We start from the raw sequence: 21,221 nt of genomic DNA, 5'->3' as shown, positions 1-21,221 counted from the left end.
TTTCTTTCACAATAGATTTCATTCCACTATAATTTTTTTTTTATTTCAAAAGCTTAAAGCACTGTTCTACAAGCGCATTTAATTTTAATGTTTTGTCTCGGTCTAGTTGAAATACGTGGGGTAGATACAGTGATGCTAGATTAGTGCATGTGAAGACACGATTTCAGCCCGCCCCCCTCGTTCCTCGCGCCCTAGGCTGCAGCTTAATTAGCCTAAGGGTTAATCAGTCCCTGTAAGTGCGCAGAGATTAGTGATTGTTTTAGACCATTATCGTCGTTGTACAATCGATAATCTGCCATTGATTGATGATATTGTTTTCATAATAACGACTTAATTCATTACGATTTAGAATATTATGCTACGCGGACACGTTTTTAATATAAGTGCTTGATTTAATTGCTCGTTAATCATTATTAATTTGAAACAAAAACATGGCAATATCTTTAACGGGAAAATTAGTGATAACGTTCGTCACGTTAGCCGTAATTGGTGGTCTGACGGCTGTGATCGTGCTTCTTGTCACCGAAGTAGACGAGGAACCAGTCACCGTACCCACCACCACTTCGACGCAAGCGCCCCCGATAGATCCTGATGCTCTCCACGTCGGTGTCGGTATAGCGGATATGACGGGACCGTGCGTTGAAATTACTTTCGTGAGTGATTTGTTTTTCATAGAACTGATATAAGTCCTTAATTATCAGTTTAATCTAAAAATCTCATATGATTTTATTTATCCGGCAACCCGCAGTGGAGCAGCGTGGTGGATTAAGTTCTGATCCTACTCCTACATGGAAAAGGAGGTCTAAGCCCAGCAATAGAATATTAATGGATAAATCGTATATGACTTTAAGCAGACCACGTTTATGGATGAGATGCGACTGGGCTAAATGCTAAACGTATAAATTTCCTTAAAAAATATGGTGAATAAAAACTTTGTAAATGAAGGTTATGAAGGTGAATGAAGGTGTATCTCAAACACACTTGCACACTTATCTGGATTAAAGCAGTGTGGCAAAATTAGATTATTTTTATTTTAACAGAAGTATTACGATCAACAATGATTGTTTTAAGCTTTTAGAATTTAAGGTAATTCGAAGACTCTTTGGACCAAAGAAATCCACTATTTGAATGACTGAACAAAAGCAAATTATAATAATATATCCTTGTTCTCTTTAGTCTGTTAAGTTAATACCTTTTCATAATGTAAGTCAGTGGTCAAAATTAAACAAAGAAATAAGGATTTACAGGAATAACTTGTTCACAGATGGGCTACGCGGAGTTGGGGCAGTCTGGACAAGGAATTCATTTGAGGCAGTTCGCTAGGACTTTTATCTTCGTAAAAGGGGATACAAGAATAGTTCTTGTGACAGCTGAAATGTTAGCTGTAGGATTCTCAGTAAGACGGGCGGTAAAATTTTTTTAAGTACATATAAAAATCATGTCATCATCATGTGATGTATAAAAATCATTCAAAATTACAACATGTCTACTTTATTGACACTATTCTATTGAATGGTATAGTCTATAGACATACGCCAATTTTCCGAATAATGTTTAGCATGTGATGATTTTTGCGAGAAAGAGTATTAACTTGTAAAAAATATGTAGAAGTTTGAAAAAAATTGACGCAATTCAACATGTTATTTATTCATTTCAAAGTAAAACCTGATTGGGTTCGGTTAAACATTACATTGATTTTATTTACGCCATTTAGGTAGTTCAGAATCTCCAAGAGCGCTTCGGCGAGATGTATTCGCTTCGAAACGTGATCATAACGGGCACACACACGCACAGTGGACCTGGTGGTCATCTCGTGGATTTCCTTCTAGACGTTTCTACTTTGGGATTCTCCAGAGAAACTTATGACGCTTATGTTAATGGTATAACAAATGTAAGTTGAAGACGGTAAATAGTTCTAATTTTTTCTTTTGTCTGTTGTTAGGAAATTAATCAATGATTTAATATAATTTTAGAGTATCATCAATGCACATACCAACTTATGGCCGGCACGCTTAATCTTTGGCAAGTCTCGCGTTGAGAACGTTCAAATGAATCGATCACCTTTCTCATACGAACATAATCCTTCCGAGGAGAGAGCGAGGTAAGGTTTTAGAATTATATTCACATCAGCAAAATTTTGCCTTAACTTTGATTTTATTTCAACATCATACCGATGTTATTATGTTACATTCATATATGTATGTCCATACCAGTAGTTCTATTTCCTTTTGAAGTTGGACAAATAGAAATATCCCTTACACGTTGTACATGCCTCGTAAATCTAGTTAAGTTAATTTTTTTTATGTCACTAGGTCGGCAAACAAGCGTACGGCTCACCTGATGTTAAGCGATTACCGTAGCTTAGAGACATCTGCAATACCAGAAGCATCGCAAGCGCGTTGCCGACCCAATCCCCAATCCCCCAGGAGCTCTGGTCACCTTACTCACAAACAGGAACACAATACTGCTTGAAAACAGTATTATTTAGCTGTGATCTTCTGTAAGGTCGAGGTACTACCCCAGTCGGGCTGCTCCATATTTTGAGCCGGAAATTCCCGTTGTGCCTTACCTCAGTTAAATTATCAAAATATTATCTTACACGACTTTGTATTGGCATTTGGTCAAGTTCTTTAATTTCAAGGGCTAAAATTTTTAAATTAACTTTGGCGAGCGTTTTTGAAGTAAAACTTCTTTACGCTTGCTTGACTTGGGGAGAAGCGTGACAAGAGCGTTACGAAAAATATGATCGGGTGAGGTGAAAGGAAGTTGAGAGGGAGATATAAGTTAATGAAAATAGAAAGAGAGAGTTACGTTTCGTATATAGCAACTAAAGAAGTTTTACTTAATTGTGTAGTCTAAAGCACACTCGTTTATTTTTATTTTTAATATATGAATATTTGCGTGTAATAAATTATCAATTTAATCCAACTTTAATCAGATACGAAACAAATTACGATGACGAACTTACCCAAGTTCGTATCTTGAAGAATAATGGTGACCTTCTGGGGGTGTTGAACTGGTTCTCGGTGCACGTCACCAGCATGAACATGAGCAATCACCTTGTCTCGTCAGATAACCTAGGGTACGCAGCTTTGAAACTTGAGGCTACGCTCAACCCTAGCAGACCTGTTGGAAGGGTAATTTTATTCAGTATCCTTGCTAAAAATTTGACATATGCATTATTAATTTTGTTTTATCAATCGTACGGAACACTTATACAAATTATATAGCTTATTAAATAATGCTTAGCTAGTTGTACTTATCTTGTGTTGATATTGCACTAAAAGGGTTATAACCTACTTCAAAAAAGGAGGAGGTTACTCAATGCGACCGCATATATATATATACATATATTATGTATGTTCGGGGATAACTTTGTCGTTTATGAACCGATTTTGATAATTCTTTTTTTGTTCGAAAGAAGATATCCTAAGTGTGGAACCATGATAAGATAACCAGGATCTGATAATAAGAGCCCAAAGAAATCAAGGAAAACTCTCGAAAATACGCATAACTTTTTACTGGGTACCGATTTTGATGATTTTTAATTTAATCGAAAGCAGATGTTTATCATGTGGTCACATTTCAATTTCACCGAGATCTTATAACAACTTTTGGAGTAATCTTTGATAATGCGTATTTACTTGACTATTTTTTCGTCTATCTACGTTGTATTACTTGTCGATGTAATTGAAGTCGGTTTTTTTTCGTTTGCCAGCAAACACAATTATTATTTATTAAGATAACCAAAAAATGCCTGGTCACTGAAATAAAATCCATTGAATAAAAGGAATTTTTATTTATGTAATAATGTAAACTGTAAAGCACCAGTGAACGATCAATGGTTTCCTCTATTAATTTTATGGGCGACGACTTTCCTACTTGCCAATAAATATTTTGCATATTCAACCAATATTTACAAAGTTCTGTCAGAAATTGATAACGTTTTTCTATGTTTAAACCCCTGGAGTAGTTTCCTCTAAGCTTCTTTGTTCATTCCAAACAGTACCAGCCCCAAATAGTAGCGGGCTTTTTTGCATCCAGTATCGGTGATGTTTCTCCAAATACCCGAGGCGCGCGCTGTGAGTTCAGTGGTGATGAGTGCGACAACCAGTTCCAGTTGTGTGCACTGTTCGAGAGATGCTTCTCCACTGGACCCGGTGAGGATATGTTCGAGAGTACCAGGATTATTGGGGAGAGGATCTATCAGGGCGCTTTGGTGAGTAGTAACTGTAGTTACCTTTTTGTACTTAATGTGTCATTCTGATCGTATTTAGACTCTTTATCCAGAGATATGATATTATTTTACCGGTTTCCGTCCGTTCTGTTAATGCGTTTCAGTTATTGAGGTAGGGCACAGCGCGAAATATCTTACAAGTTTTGTTGTCGTGTCAAGTCTGGACCAGGCCGACTGGGAAAATATTCGTACCTCAACTTTACAGAAGATTACAGCTAAATAACACTGATTTCAATTAGTGATGTGCTGAGTAAGGTAGCCTGAGCTACTAGAGAGGGTAGGGCTGGCAACGCGTTTCCGATGCTCTTGGTTTTGCAGGTGTCTATAAGCTACGGTAATCGATTACCATCAGGTGAACTGTATGCTTGTTTGCTGATCTAGTTGTATAAAAAATGCGTGTTCGTTTGGCATTAAGCTTTCCCATTTGAACCGAAATAAATCCAGCAATCTTTATTTATTTCAAAGGTAATTGTATTAATTGTATAATTGGCCGAAGACGGGCAGCAGCGTCTTCGGTGCGACAAAGCCAGTACTGCGGTCACCAACCCGCCTGCCCAGCGTGGTGACTATGGGCAAAACACATGAGTTCACGTTATTTTTGGCGTAAACTTGTGGAGGCCTATGTCCAGCAGTGAACTGTATAGGCTGTAATGATGATGTATTAATTAGCTGTTAATGACCTAAAATATAGGTCTTAAGTTGCCTTAAGTGAAAAAGTTAACTGTGGGAACATGTAAAGTTAAGACTGTAAGTATGTATGTGAAAAAAATGGATTTAAATAATGACACGATATTTCCATCCAATATGACAACTAACTCCGTCTGCAACTCGGTCAAATGCACGACCCCTTATCCTGTTGATATTCAGCCTAGTGGGATAGTTTGAACTAAAATGTAGAATTCCTTTAATACTTTCAGGAAGCACTAAGTAACCCAGGAGACGAGTTGAGCGATGACGTGGCGGTGGTGCATCAGTTTCTGGACATGCCTTTACAGACGGCGCCACGATATGATCCCATTTCCAGAAACTTCTTCACGGTGATTAGTACTGCTTATAATAGAAATTCAATTAATATTAAATGTTTACAAAAACTTAAAAATGTTAAAAACTTAAATATGTGTTAGGTGGAGGGTGGAGTAGAGGAAATTTATATACTTACCAGAAATTATCTTTAGAAAACGTAAAACCGGGATGTTAGTTTATACTTAGAATCTATAACTTTTGAAGTTAGGGCCAACGTCAAGGCCATTATAAAAACTTATAAATCGTATTTCGAAGACAGTGTTATTCAAGTGAATAAATAATCAAGCGAAGAAGGTACGTTGTAAATGCCATAATATTCATTTTAATGATTTTCACAAATTTCCTCTCAGTCGTTCGAAGCGTCGAAGTCTTGTCATATTAACCGCTTAGTGCGACAGTGCTGCCAACCTCAGAAAGCCGCGCAAAACTTCATTCTTCGTTCTGAATTGTGTTAATTTTTTAACCGACTTCAAAAAAAGGAGGAGGTTACTCAATTCGACCGTATATATACATTTTTTTTTTATGTATGTTCGGGGATAACTTCTTCGTTTATGAACCGATTTTGATAATTCTTTTTTTGTTGGAATGGAGATATTCATAATTTGGTACCATGATTAGGAAACCAGGATCTGATGATGGGATCCCAGAGAAATCGAGGGAAACTTTCAAAAATCGTAAGGGTGACTAGTAAATTTAATCATGTTTTCATTAAGTACTATAAAGCACTACTATTTAATAAAGGTCTGGAGTCGATCTGATGATGGAGAAGAAAGATAGTAGAGGGAACTCCTCAACAATTTATAGCAATTACCTGGTTTTTGAACTTAATTCGTTTCTATTGATGAGAACTTTGCATATGTATGAGTTATAAGTGCCATTACAGTCTGATGATGGAGACAAAAGATAGTCGAGGGAACTCTTTAACGATTTATAGCAATTACCTGCTGTTTGAACTTAATTCGTTTCTATTGATGAGAACTTTGCATATGTATGAGTTATAAGTGCCATTACAGTCTGATGATGGAGACAAAAGATAGTCGAGGGAACTCTTTAACGATTTATAGCAATTACCTGCTGTTTGAACTTAATTCGTTTCTATTGATGAGAACTTTGCATATGTATGAGTTATAAGTGCCATTTCAGTCTGATGATGGAGACGAAAGATAGTTGAGGGAACTCTTCAACAACTTATAGCAATTACCTGCTGTTTGAACTTAATTCGTTTCTATTGATGAGAACTTTGCACCTATATGAGTTACAAGTGCCATTACAGTCTGATGATGGAGACGAAAGATAGTAGCAGTTACCTTTTGCTGTTTGACGACCGCTTTGATATAATGGTGCATGTGCCGTGTCGGCGGCGCCTAAACACCGACGGTCGCGGGTTCTATTCCCGCTCGGAGTGGATATTTATGTTTATACAAATATTTATTTTCGGTCTAGTTGTTAATCCTTGTGGTTCTCCCAACCTAGCCTCAGAGAACACGCTAGGCTGTCAGTCCCGGTTGTTATTACGTACACCTGATAGCGAACTTTACTCATAGTATGTCGACGCGTTAGCGCAGAGGTCACAGCACCGGCTGTTGCGCTGGCGTTCAATCTCCGCGCACGACAGATATTTGTATTGGCCATATAGATGTTTGTCATTGTCTGGGTGTTTGTGCTTGTGTATTGTGTATGTTTCCGGTCCCCCGACACAAGAGAAAAAGCATCCTTATTAGGTCTACCCATCACTAAAAATTGTAAAATAAAATATTTTTTAACAAAAAAAAAACCGACTTCAAAAAGGAAACTAAAAAGTGAAAAATAAATTTACTTAGTACAAAGTAATTCGTATTTTGATTTAGTTAATCAGAAATGATTAAATAAATATTTTATAATTTTGAAGTTGGTGCCAAGTAAATACAATACAAATACAACCTGGCTACAATAACAAATACAAACAACACACACACAACAAACAAGTAAAAAAATATTATTAGATATGTCAAAACAATAACAGAATAATAAAAGTATTCAACCTAATAGTCAATGAAACAAATTATGAAAGAAAACTGAATACAACTTACGAGTAGATACTAGAGTAGTTATTGTTTTATTTGGCACCGACTTCAAAATTATAAAATATTTATTTAATCATTTCTGATTAACTAAATCAAAATACGAATTACTTTGTACTAAGTAAATTTATTTTTCACTTTTTAGTTTCCTTTTTGAAGTCGGTTTTTTTTTTGTAGGTGATTTTTTAATTTTGGAAAGTATGTAATATAATTCATGTATACAAAATATTGAAATATTAGTGGTGATGCTTAGGTGGAACTATGAATAAAGTACTAATTATATATTGAATTTCAGAATGAAACTGTCGGAGGTTGTGTACCCGCACTGGGTTACAGTTTTGCTTCAGGGACCACGGACGGCGCCAACATACTGAATATTACACAGGTATGACACTAGTCCTAGATACTCGCTTACATTTGGATATAATTGAAATAATTTAATCTATTTTCTCCATTACATTTGCGTTTCCTAGTCTCTAAATTCCTGGTAACTAAAATATCTACGTCCCTTAACTTTACCACGTTGTGCACAATATACAGCAGATGATTATTATGACTTCTGCACAAGTTTTCCCCCCTGTCATCATGAAAGGAATCGCTCTTTTAGCGATTAGATCACCTTTGTATATATTTTTTTGTACTTTTTTGCTATATATGTTTGGATTTTAGTGTACAATGAAGAATAAATAAATAAATATGCTCCAGGGTACCCTGACCGGTAACCCGTTGTTGGACGCCATCGGTGGCGTTGTCGCGCCCGCTACTGATGAGGATGTTGCCTGCCACCAGCCTAAACCCATCCTACTCGCTACGGGCAGAGTAAGTGTATATACTATTATAAAATCTGATTGATATCTGATAATCTGATCGGCTAGGCTTTAGATTAAGAACCGCATTTTGAAGTTAGATAGGTTAGGGTTATTTTTTTTTTGTAACCAAATTCTTTCGATAAACAGTCTAATTTGGTAGTTAGATAGGTTAGGGAGTTTTTTTTTGTAACCAAATTGTGTAAATAAACGGTCAAATTTTGAGCTTTGATAATTCGACGGTTCTTAATTTAAATCCTTACCATCTGATCTCATTTACTACTTTAAGCCATGATTAAAAATGTAGCGTCTTGCTAATGGGCATTTTATTGTTAGTTAGTAGGTTCGTAAATCTTAACCGTGAAAATCTTACACGTCGAATTTTGACTAACCTATTTAAACGTTTCCCAAATGATCATAGTTGTTTGTTTTAATGTTATAGCGACAGTATCCAATTTTTTTTTCTTCAACTGATTGGCAAACAAGCGTATGGCTTACTTAATGGAAAGCGATTGCCGTAGCGTATAGACCCTTTGAACACCAGAAGCATCGAAAGCGCGTTGTGAACCCTACCCCTGATCCTTCCTAGAAGCTTTGGGAACCTAGCTCACCATATAAATACATAACTGCTTGAGAGGAGTATCATTTAGCTGTGATCTTCTGTCGGTGCAAGAAACTTTCCCAGTAGGGCTGCTCAAGATTTAATAAAATCCCAATAAATTAACTTATTAGTCCCTTTTCTACTCTTTATTAAACTTTTCTTTTTTTCTTTCTTTCAGGCCAATTTCCCAGTGCCTTGGCACTCTCGTATCATTTCTCTATCTGTCCTAAATTTGGGAGGTTTCGTAGTGGCAGGTATTCCGGGCGAACCAACTACTATGGCGGGCAGGCGGATTAAAGACGTAGTGGGTAATGTACTAGTGCAGAACGGACTGGAGCCAAGAGTGGCGGTGTCTGCTCTCACTAATGAGTATATCCACTACGTGTCTACGTTTGAAGAGTATCAGGTGATTGGAGATATCAGTTTTTTCGAGAGTCTACTACAGATACTTTTATTTTAAATATACGTCGAGTTTGTACAAACAGCAAACATTCATATGAAATTGGTACACCAGCATACTAAAAAGATAGTTAATGTGATTTCGTTACGTTTTTTTTTATCAGCATAAGATTCGCCTTAAATTGAACAGTTTAGAACACAGTCAACGAGCTTTGTTTACATTCTTGTTTCGACATAATGATTTCGACTAGCCCGTTTGCGCAGATTGTAGTGCTTTCTGCTCCGAGGGTTGTGGGTTCAATTCCCACTATGAGTTTGGGTGTAGTATAAATATTTATTTATATATTAAAACACAAGCATTAAGTTGCTTACTTTAGGAACAAACGACCGTGTGTGTATTGTGTAGATATTTATTTATTTATTTATAATGTGTTTTAGTATAGTGTGTTTTAGTGTTTATTTATTTATTTATAATGTGTTTTAGTTACCTTACTTCTAAGTGATATAAAAACGTCCTAAGTGGTTAATTTTTGTTCATTTTCAATACACTTACACTTATCAAATATAATCAAGTGTAAATTAACTTTTTGTTAAAATAACAGATCCAACGCTACGAAGCAGCTTCAAATTAACTTTTTGTTAAAATAACAGATCCAACGCTACGAAGCAGCTTCAAATTAACTTTTTGTTAAAATAACAGATCCAACGCTACGAAGCAGCTTCAAATTAACTTTTTGTTAAAATAACAGATCCAACGCTACGAAGCAGCTTCAAATTAAGTTTTTGTTAAAATAACAGATCCAACGCTACGAAGCAGCTTCAAATTAACTTTTTGTTAAAATAACAGATCCAACGCTACGAAGCAGCTTCAAATTAACTTTTTGTTAAAATAACAGATCCAACGCTACGAAGCAGCTTCAACGCTCTTCGGCCCGCACACTCTCGAAATAATGCTTCACAGACTGCAGCAGTTCACGTTAGCGGCGTTACAGGTAACCTAAAAATATTGCTTTTTTGGAGAAATTTTCGTATTCTTGTTATTAGTTTTACTCATATTTTAGCTATATAAATCTAATATTTAGTTAGCATGATTTTTTAAGTTACCTCAGAACTCTCTCGTTTGTGAGGGAGGGTAGATGCACTTTCTATTTGGTCCCAATTAAATTGGAAGAAAAAAAATTATTCATTTGAAAAAGACAATCTATTTTCAGACTAATTGAATGTTAATTATAAACAGATTTTTTTAGTTTTAGTTACACTATTTAACTATGACTATTATAATTTTTCAACTATAATGTACGTCTAAGGACTTTACTATCTATCTGTATAAATAAAAATGAATGTTGCTAAACGCATAACTTGAGAATGGCTCGACCAATTCAGCTATTTTTTTTTGTATGTTCCTTAAGGTTCACGAAAGATTTTAATACAAAAAAATTCAAAAAAAGAAATAATTTTTAATATTAACTTTTGACAGAACGAAGTCTGTTCGGGCGGCTAGTTTCCTAATAATTGCAGAATTAATCTTTCAGTCTTTCGTGACTAGCCCGTTGGCGCAGTTTGTAGTGGCCCTACTTTCTGCTCGGGGGGTTGCGGGTTCGATTCTTGCCTGAGTCTGGGTGTTTATATTTGCATTTTTATATTTATATATGTGTTATTTCTATGTACATTTATCAAAAAAGAAATAGCTATAACTCTCCGCTCTTACCTATAACAACAGAACAGGCGACCCTGTGTGTATGTTATAAGTATTTAATTTATTTTCGTCATTAAAACCAAATATTAATAACCCTCTTCTCACAGGGCGTCTCCGTCCCCCCTGGTCCTGAGCCTGAAGACCACAAGAGCAGCGCGATCTCTATCATACTGCCCGTGGTCATGGACAGCGCTCCACTGGGAACCAACTTCGGAGACGTCATCGAACAACCCCCTGCCACTGTGCGACCAGGGGAAACCGTTAGCGCTCTCTTTGTAAGTTTGTACTTTTTCACTAGCAATTTTTTTTCTTTAAATATTGATCTTGTGCAAATTATTCATAAGTTAATTTTTTAATATACTTATCTACTGGGCTAAATTAAAAATATACATTTATATACATAATTATAACTATGACTGAAGCTTAATAACATTATCTACCAGTTATCATGAGACTAATGATAATATTTTTAATCTCTTATACCTAATTCATAGAAGATTTCAAATTTTCGCCACCAAGTATGGCTAATTCTTCACATTGTTACGTTTTAGGTGGGAGCAAACCCTAGAAATGACTTGTTCCAAGAGTCCAGCTACTTGGAGGTCCAGCGTTTCGAAGTGGACCGGTGGGTCACCATCGCCACTGATTCAGATTGGGATACCATGTGAGTTGATATGTTACTATTACAGCCGTGATTTCCGATATTGGCTACTATAAGACGTAGCATGACTCGCTGTTATAAGACTTAGCAAGGTTTTGTCATGGGATATCGTGGTTGAAGTGTCTTCTGAAAAAAAGACGGTTTTTAAGATTCAATGAATTATTTCAATTGGTGATAACTATAAGGCAAAAACGATTTTCCTAATTTTTTTAGAATTCCCTCTATCTCTATAATGCTAAAATTAGAATTTATATGCTGTGTGTATGTTCCGGTGAAGAGTTTATTTGTTTCATCCATTTATTCATCAGCCTTCCACTGGAAGTCCACTGGGGAAATGTCTCTAGGATACATATATACATGGGGAAAGAGGCCTATGCCCAGTAGTGGGATATTACAAGCTGAAGCGAATTACACGTATAATATCGAATTGACCCACCGTGCCTCCGAGAGCACGTTAAGCCGTCGGTCCCGGTTGTTATCATGCACATCTGATAGTGATCGTTACTCATAGTAGGGAATATACCGCCAACTTATTGGAGCAGCGTGGTGGATTAAGCTCTGATCCTTCTTCTACACGGGGAAAGCCTAGCAGTGGGATATTACAGGCTGAAGCGTATACATCGAGTTTTTGTAGTAATTCTCGCCTAGTTTTCCGGTCTCCCAATACTTCTTCCGCGGTCTAGTTTCTCGTGGGAGCGCGAGACCACGGTGCTGGGCATGAGCCGCGCGCGCGTGCAGTGGCGCGCGCCGCCGGCCCCGCACTCCGCGCCGCTGCGCCTGCTGTACCGCGGCGCCGCGCGCTCCGTGCTGGGCGAGCTGCACCGCTTCACGGGAGTCTCCAGGAACTTCACCATCGTCTAACTAATTGGATTTTCTCTCTAGATGTATAAATATGGTTTTTCAAACGATATATAGCGTTCTCTGACGAAAATCCTATGGTACCACGCAAACCGTACTTGACGACGTGATTCACTTCACGAGAGTCTCCAATCACCATCGTCTAACTAATTGGATTATCTCTCTAGATATCAAAATCAAAATCAAAAATAGCTTCATTCAAATAGGCAAGAGCACTTTCGAATCGTCATTTTACAAATTAAAACTTTAAATATTAATTATTATTTTTGTAAAAGTGAAGCTACCACCGATTCGGAATGTGGATCGTTTGAGAAACCATATTTGTATAAATATGATTTCTCAAACGATATAGCGTTCTCTGACGAAAATCCCATGGTACCACGCAAACCGTACTACGACCTGCTTCACTTCACGAGAGTCTCCAATATCTTTACCAAAGTAAAAAAAAACAGCTTTTTTAAGTTTGCAGTTTTTCACGGTCACTACGAAACCATTTAAAACATTTATTCCTATGGAACTTTTATTCAAACCGCGATTGTCAATTTGAAATACGCGATATTTCAGCGACGTAGCAGGCGCGGGTTTCTTGTGTGTACACAAAACGTTACATTGGCTTTTCCAATAAACATTTGCGCAGATTTGGTCTCTCAAATTGATGGCAAAATGTTCAGTTTCTATTCAATAATTAAGCGGTGTTGTGATTAAATGTAATTTGGTAGTCTTGTAGGTGGATGACTTTAGCTCGTCGACTGGCTCGACAAGGGTAGTGTATTTTCAATTATGAACTATATTTTTTAAGTTATAAAAAGTTATTGTAACATACGGATAAAAGTTCGGATTATTGTAAATATTTTTTTTTGTTATTTAGGTATATTATAATGTTTGTAAAATAAACTTTATATAAATCTTTGTTTTTTTTTTTTTTTTTACAATTCTGGCAGAGGCGTTAACTTAGACGAGTTAGACGTTGCTTGTTCTAAAGCAGCATGCAGAAAGAAAGTGCACGGAGCACTGCATATAAAATTAGACATTTCAGCACAGATAATAAAACAGCGGTAGAATGTCCCTACTGCGTGATATTTTAAATACGTACAAAGATAGACCAGAACCTGGAAAAGGACGTAGTTTGTTTTTTGTTTTAAAAAGGTCATGAAGGGGTTGAAATAAGCAATAATAGTTTGTATAAAATATCATCATATTTGACGACGCGTTGGCGCAACGGTCACAGCACTTGTTTGTGGCTGTTGCGCCGGCAGTTGCGGGTTCAATCCCCGCACATGACAAACATTCGTAATGGCCATACAGATATTTGCCGTGGTCTGGGTGTTGTGAAGTCCTTGTGCTTCTCCCCACCATGTCTTGGAAAGCACTTTAAGCCGTCGGTCCCGGTTGTAATCATAAATACCTGATAGCGATCGTTACTCATAGTAGGGATCATATCCGCCAACCCGCAGTGGAGCAGCGTGGTGGATTAAGCTCCAATCTTTCTCCTACATAGAGAAAGAGTCCTATGCCCAGCAGTTGGATGATACAGGCTAAATGCAGTGGCTAGGCGAGTATTGAACCAGAATTTCTTTGCATTTCTTTGATGTGTATTTATTGTTTAAAAAGGGTTCTGTAACATCTCAACGTGCTATCATTCGTTCCGCATTACACGTTTATTTATATACTAGTACTTATAGGTGAAGACCTCGCTTCGTTCGCTTTCGTTGACGACCTATCATTAGCTAAATATTGTTTAGAACTATTGCTATGTATTGTTTCTTGTGCTATTGGTTTACCAAATATTAAATAAATAAATAATTTTTTACTAACCATTTTTTAAAAAGTAATTTTATTATTACTAAAATAATTATCAACAAAAAATTAATAATGCAGCCTAAAGCAAATATTTCAAACGAACGAAATCACAGAAAAAATTGAAATATTGATCTAAATATAGACAAAAATAATCTAGAAATATATAACAATAACAACATCGATTAAAAACACGGTTTAAATATCCATATTAGTTAAATTTTTCGTAGGCCCTAATTGTAAAATGAGTGTAATCACTAAAATGCCAATTATTTAAATATAAATTGAATATAATTTATCTATATCGATTAAATAATTATGGGTAATTATTTGGAAATTTTGTAAACGAATGACTAATGTTTATTAATGTTAATACAAACGACACGATCCATAAATTCATAGTGTTCATATCATCAACAAAATGAACAAATAATATACATCCTTATTGACAATGCAAGTCGATTTCTTATTCAATAAAACACAAAGTCAATACAATCATGTGTGAAGAAAACATAATTTAAATCTTATTCGAAGTGTCATAAAGACCCTTTTTAAATACTTATTTATTTCTACTCAAGTCATTTTATAGAATTGAAGCATTTAGTATTCATTTTTCTTAGTCTATTCTTATAGTAGCCTGTTGCGTTGTTTTGAAATGAAAACTAAACGTGGTGAACATCTCTAGATAAATCTTTTGTTTTATAAATTTGAATTGACTAAAACTTCAGTGACTTCAGTAAGTATGCACCGTTAATTTTATTATGTTCTTGTTTATCTTCCTACCTTCCTTTTATTATGTTTTACCAAGGTCAGAACTCTAGTAATACTGTATTCTATAATTGTAGTGGTTCGAAACATACAGTTAACCTTTGCAAATTTTAAAGGACGAAACTGTCAATAAGATGTTTTGAAGCTGTCAACAAATATGTCATTAGTAACTGTCAATTTACAAAGATTAGTAATGAGATATGAATATACCTACCTACCAGATATACGAACGTATCTGACTTCGTAAATTTTAATTAAATGAAATTGAATACGCTTTATAACAACAAATAAGTATTGTTATTCGTTCTGATTATTTATTATTGTATGACTAATGCACGTTATTGTTTGGGTTCCTTCTAAAATAGACTAGACGCTCTTTACGAATACACACGCATAATTTTATACTATTCAGTTGAATTTGATACTTCTGGATAAGCTTCAGAGTGTTTCGATAACAAACAAACAACCCCTCTTTATAATATTATTTAATACGACTATATAAAAAATAAGTATGTATTTACTTTCCTTTTTTATATAACTAGGTCGGCAAACAAGCGTATTACGACTCACCTGATGTTAAGCGATTACCGTCGCTTATAGACGTCTGTAACACCAGACGCTTCGCAAGCGCGTTGCCGACACTCCCCAATTCCCTCGGTAGCTCTGGTCACCTTACTTACCAACAGGAACACAACACTGATTGAAAACAGTATAAATTAGCTGTGATTTTCTGTAAAGTCGAGGTAATACCGACTACCCCAGTACCCTCCAGCGCGGAATCAGAATTTGGTCTGCATTTGTCCATGTTTTATGAGATTTTTTCCATAGGGTAGTTCCTTAGATTAGCGCGTTTAAACTAACAAACTTTTCAGCTAAGTAATATTTGTATAAATTAGTACTCGAATAACTATTTGATAAGATTTTATTTATTTATATAACTGTTATGTTTTAAAGTTTTATTTTGTTCTTGATAAATTTGATTATCTAGCGGTAGGTCGTAAACTTTAGTCCGCGAAAGATAAAATTAGGGCCGTTGCATACGTAACGTGTTTGGTTTTTTTTTTTTGGACGGGACGTGAAGTTTTGGAAATATCGTTTTATAGACACTTGTACGAAAGAGCATACGTCACGGAAGCACGGACGGGATGTGAACATGAAGCGTACGAGGAGGAAATAATTGTGTTCGCTCGCAAACGAAAAAAAACGACTTCAATAACATTGATAAGATATACAACGTATAAGTGTTACCAAAGATTACTCAAAAAATAGTGATTAAATCTCAATCAATTTAAATGGAACTACACGACAGGCATCAGCTTCCGATTAAGGGGCTACCCGGCCGAATTTACTGTTTTTACATTCCTTATAGTATGCTTGAACGTTGAATAAACAATAAAGTTCTAAAGACAATATTTTAGCTTGATAATTGATCTGTAATTGTGTCTACTGATATATTGAAAAACTTACCTTATCACGAGAAAATGAATTTTTCGTGAACGCTTTTCTCGGTCTAAAATCCGTATAAACTCGCTAATTATGCAACGCATAGACATGAAACTTTAACCAGTAGTGAATAATGCATTACTCTTCAATACTGTCTGCCAATTTTTCAATTAAATAGATAATTTTTGAGAAATCTGTAATATTGAATTTCGTAAGTAAACCGGGCAAGCGGGTGTCTGCGCGGGCGACGAGGAGCATTCGCCTCTCGGCCGTTGTATGAGGACCTTGTGTCGTTTGATGCGACGCGCGCGCATTTATTGTTTATTATTTTATTTTTATTGACCCCACAATTTTGACATTTGTGTGATAGGACACTGTAGACACTTTAGTTTTACAAGTGAACGAAAGGACGCATTTACTTATTTGCTTGTGCAAATACTGTTTATTTAGTTTTATACGCGAGCGAAAGGACGAAATAACTACCTATTTGTTTACTTGTGCAAATTGAATATGCCGAAAGTATCAAAAGTGAAATGATATCAGCAACAAAGGCTCACGGAAATAAAAATCGCAGTGTAAGTACTTAATTACGTACTGATTTTTTATCGTAATTTTATATTGTATTGTAAGTTTATTACAATACTATAGAACGTATTAATAAAATTAATATAATATCAATTACGCTAAACAATTTATGCGCATAGGAAAATTTATAATATAAATAATCATCTTATTATTTTATTTACAGAGCTCAAAGAAAAAGACAGGTACTACAACAACTCGATGGAAATATAGAAAAGATTTAACTTCAGAAAATTGTCAACTTCGAACTTGCGATGTCACACAGTAAGTAAAATAGGCTAAGAGTCACACCGCATTATTAGACACTTCCTGACTGGGCTTTGCGGACTTGGTGCGGTTATAAAAAAAGTAAATCGTTATGTGAACCCGACTGCTTAAATCGCTGTGAGTGATTTAAAATCAAGTCCAGTACTCAGTATAGGAATCTAGATTGAGTACTGGACTTGTTTATCTTTCTTTTCAGTTTTTATGCAGTCGGTTTTTATTTATTTCTTTTAATTTCCTTTTTTTACTTAGGATTAGTTTAAATGAAAAATGAGTACCTAGCCAGGAAGTGACATTTTAATCGTAGGCATCGATTACGTAATAGTATAAGTTTTGTGTGTTATATGTATGTGTGTATGTAATTAAGTATGTATGTATGTATGTATGTTATATTGTGTATTCTTTTTGTCTTTATTCATACTATCTAATGAAATGACAGACCTACTTATAATCGACGAATAAAGTATTTGTATATGTATATTATTTATGAATGTATGTTTTAGTGTGTCAAACATACCTATATAGTACCAAAAAAAAAAATGCAGCAATAAGTGTACTAGTATTTGTTTGCGTGGATGTGTGTGTAGATATGTGTCTTTGTGTTATCTTAATTCAATGTGTACAAAATGTAAAATATGTTATTATCTTAGTAAATGTATATTTTTTTCTAGGACTACCTTCAAAAAAGTGCCACAAGGTCTAGATTTAATTACGCCTATGGCACATAAGAATAAGTTTGCAGAGTCAACTAATGGGTTTAATTCAACCTATTGTAAGGGATTAGAAAGTGAAGAAAAAGAGGTATTTCCATTTTAGTTATCACTGTATTATTTTACCTTTCACATTTTCTTTCTGGTAAACAAATAAAATATGTGTTCAACTTTTTGTTCTCGATTCAGTTATTTTTTTAATTTCAGTATACTGTTACTACGGAACCGGAAGAAATTATATTCGATAAACACGTCGAAAGGAAGATTGTGGCCATATCTCAATTCACGCAAAAAATTACTCAACTTTTGTAAACATGGCCATCTAGCGTATTCATCGAATGATATAATACTAACAGGAGAAAATCAAAATAGTCTGATATCATTATTTACTTTTCAGTGTAAAATGTATAACGTAACTCTTACAATCGAAAATGATATCTGTGAAGACAATTATTTAAATTTGAATGCATGTGCAGTAGCTGGTACCATCGCAATAGGATGTGGCCGGTCACAACTTGAAGAAGTGTTGTCAGCTATAAATTTGCCTAGTTTCACTGAAAATACATACGACCACAATCACAAGGTTATTGGCAAACATCGTCATCTCATTGAGGTGAAATGTCCCATTACAGCGCATAGAATCGGCATAGACGAAGCTATTAGGAAGAAAAAAATAACCGTCTGGAAAATAAATAAGAATGGTCGGATGGAATGGTGGAATGGAATGGTAAAAAATGTATATATGCGGTATGGGGCAGTGAAAATGAATCCCTTAGAATCGAAATTATTAATAAAGACGATAATTTTTGGCAGAAGGAAATAAAACAAAAGTTGACAAAATTCTATATTGACTGCATACTTCCAGAACTGATTGATCCGAACACATTATTTAAGAAATATACTCAAATAAAAGCAAAAATGTAACCGATTCATATTTAAAAATAAAAATCACAATTTTAAATCAATGAGTGTATGTTTAATCATGTGTACTCAATATAATAATTGTGTTTGCAGGCAAACGAAAAAAAACCGACTTCAGTTATATCGACAAGTAATAAAACGCAGGTAGACAAAAAATTAGTCAAGTAAATACGCATTATCAAAGATTACTCCAAAAGTTGTAATCAGATCTCGATGAAATTTAAATGTGACCACATGATAAACATCGGCTTTCGATTAAATCAAAAATTGTCAAAATCGGTACACTAAAAAGTTATGCGGATTTTCGAGTTTTCCTCGATTTCTCTGGGATCCCATCATCAGATCCTAGTTTACTTATCATGGTACCACACCTAAGATATCTCCTTTCCAACAAAAAAAAGAATTATCAAAATCGGTCGATAAACGACGAAGTTATCCCCGAACATACATAAAAAAATATATACGGTCCTCCTCCTTTTTTGAAGTCGGTTAAAAAGAGTAGGATTTTTTTTAATTTATTCGGCCCGCTGACTAGTGGTCTCTTTACAATCGACTATTCGGCTAGTCAAGGTGGCCAAAGCTATAATCAGCACATCTATACTAATTAAATTACTTACCAACAAATAGATATCCAGGTATTTCTTTTTAGTCCATCCCTAATTGCAAATTAACTCTGTAGCGTATTTAAATAATTTGCAAAGTTAGTATTCACATATATTTTAAAGTGAATAAATAAAATATATTTAGGTATTTTAATCTGTTTGCGTTATCAACTCTCGGCCTATAAAATCGATTGATGACTGCGCGTTGTAATAATACGCAACAAATCCGCTAGATGTCGTATTTTTCCTCACGCGCTTAAATACGTAAAAGTTGTCAGGTGAAGAGCGGGAAGGGGGCGGTCAAGCGAGTTGAAACGCGCGAGGTCATTCAGATAGGGTACGCCCTTAAAACAAGAATTATTGAAATCAGTATACGCTACCCAGCGAAAAATTGTGCAGTATAATACAATGTAGGTCAAAAACTCAAAAAGTACTGGTTAGATCTCAATTAATATTAAATGGGAGCACATGACATGCAACACCTTTCGATTGAAAAAAAAAATCATCGAAATCAGTCCTCCTAGTCAAAATGTTTGACATAACATACGTTGAAAAAGCAATCGAATTGAGAACGTCCTCCTTTTTTGGAAGTTGGCTAATAATCGTCGGCGACGATATTTAACACGTCCCGTCCCGCGCGTGCCATGTCTCGTTCGTGATTTCGCAGCGTGTGCACTGTGCGCAGTAGCTCAGTTCGCTCCGGAGAGCTAAAGACGGGAAGCACGAGCATTTAGCTACTGTTACTGACTTAACTGCCTGCCCAGCGTGGTGACTATGAGCAAAACATATGAGGTCGCGTCATTTTTAGCGCGAACTTGTGGAGGCCTATGTCCAGCAGTGGTCTGTGATAGGCTGAAGTGATGATGATGATGACTGAGTTTAACTGTCATGGTGCGTAAGTATTAAAAATCCCCCCTTTTTTATATCACTAGGTCGGTAAACAAGCATACGGCTCACCTGATGGTAAGAGATTACCGCAGTCTATAGACGCCTGCAACACCAGAAGCATCGCAAGCGCGTTGCCGACCCAATCCCCAATCCCCCTCCAGAAGCTCTGGTCACCTTACTCACCAGCAGGAACACAATGCTGCTTGAAAACAGTATTATTTACCCGTGATCTTCTGCAAGGTCGAGGTACTCTTCCTCAGTCAGGCTGCTCCATATTTTGAGCAGTAAATTCCTGCAGTGCCCTACCTCATCCCTATCAGTGTTTACTAACCACGTTTCGTCCCCGTCCCGTCCACGTTTTAACGCCGTCCCGTGCACGTTACGTATGCAGCGACCTTTATTTACGTTATAGATAAAATTAATTTCTTGTCAGTTCTGAGCACCGCCGCCTGAATTGTCTTGTTAATTTTGTTTTTAATTCGAAAACTATTTATTATTATTGAATTATACTTTATTACAAATTAACGCGAAGTATTAAAAAGTGTTTACATTTTAAATGAAATAATAAGCGTTAATTAATAAAGTTGTTCGTTAACATATTAAAATTATTTTCTACCTTCAATTAAAATAATAGGTAACGGTCGTTCTCTTGACAGTTTAAACAGCTTATATTGGTGATCGTAACAGGCGTGTGTGCAAAATAACTTGAATATTATTTAATTTATTAAATATAATAATTCTAATAATATATATTTAAACATATCAATCGGTCATATTATATATTTATTCGAGTACTTAATCTTAAATTAATCTATTATCTAAAGCATTATTATCTAAAAGGGATTAAAATTCTTGTAAAAATACGTTGTTTTTTACAATTAAATATAACGACATTTTAGATAAAT

The 21,221-nt window shown here is 35.5% G+C and overlaps 1 protein-coding gene across 1 annotated transcript; it reads left to right on the top strand.

The window, feature by feature from the left end:
* Positions 1-431: 431 nt before the first annotated feature.
* On the top strand, positions 432-12,436 carry LOC123655810 (neutral ceramidase-like). The gene is made up of 14 exons (XM_045591563.1): positions 432-653; positions 1,265-1,408; positions 1,715-1,891; positions 1,974-2,101; positions 2,939-3,137; positions 4,013-4,219; positions 5,155-5,274; positions 7,616-7,705; positions 8,026-8,139; positions 8,906-9,133; positions 10,023-10,118; positions 10,930-11,097; positions 11,374-11,486; positions 12,167-12,436. The coding sequence occupies exons 1-14, from the start codon at positions 432-434 to the stop codon at positions 12,342-12,344; spliced, it is 2,184 nt and encodes a 727-aa protein (XP_045447519.1). The 3' UTR covers positions 12,345-12,436.
* Positions 12,437-21,221: the final 8,785 nt, after the last annotated feature.

The sequence above is a fragment of the Melitaea cinxia genome, chromosome 8, assembly GCF_905220565.1.
Source record: "Melitaea cinxia chromosome 8, ilMelCinx1.1, whole genome shotgun sequence".
Taxonomy (NCBI): Eukaryota; Metazoa; Arthropoda; class Insecta; order Lepidoptera; family Nymphalidae; genus Melitaea; species Melitaea cinxia.
Note: the sequence above shows the minus strand (reverse complement) of the source record. Positions and strands in the feature narration are given on the sequence as shown.

Excerpts from the sequence above, each read along its gene's own strand:
- LOC123655810 (XM_045591563.1), top strand. The coding sequence starts at position 432 with ATGGCAATATCTTTAACGGGAAAATTAGTGATAACGTTCGTCACGTTA. Across the intron at positions 654-1,264 it reads CGTGCGTTGAAATTACTTTC|ATGGGCTACGCGGAGTTGGG; the intron begins GTGAGTGATTTG and ends ACTTGTTCACAG. Across the intron at positions 8,140-8,905 it reads TCCTACTCGCTACGGGCAGA|GCCAATTTCCCAGTGCCTTG; the intron begins GTAAGTGTATAT and ends TCTTTCTTTCAG.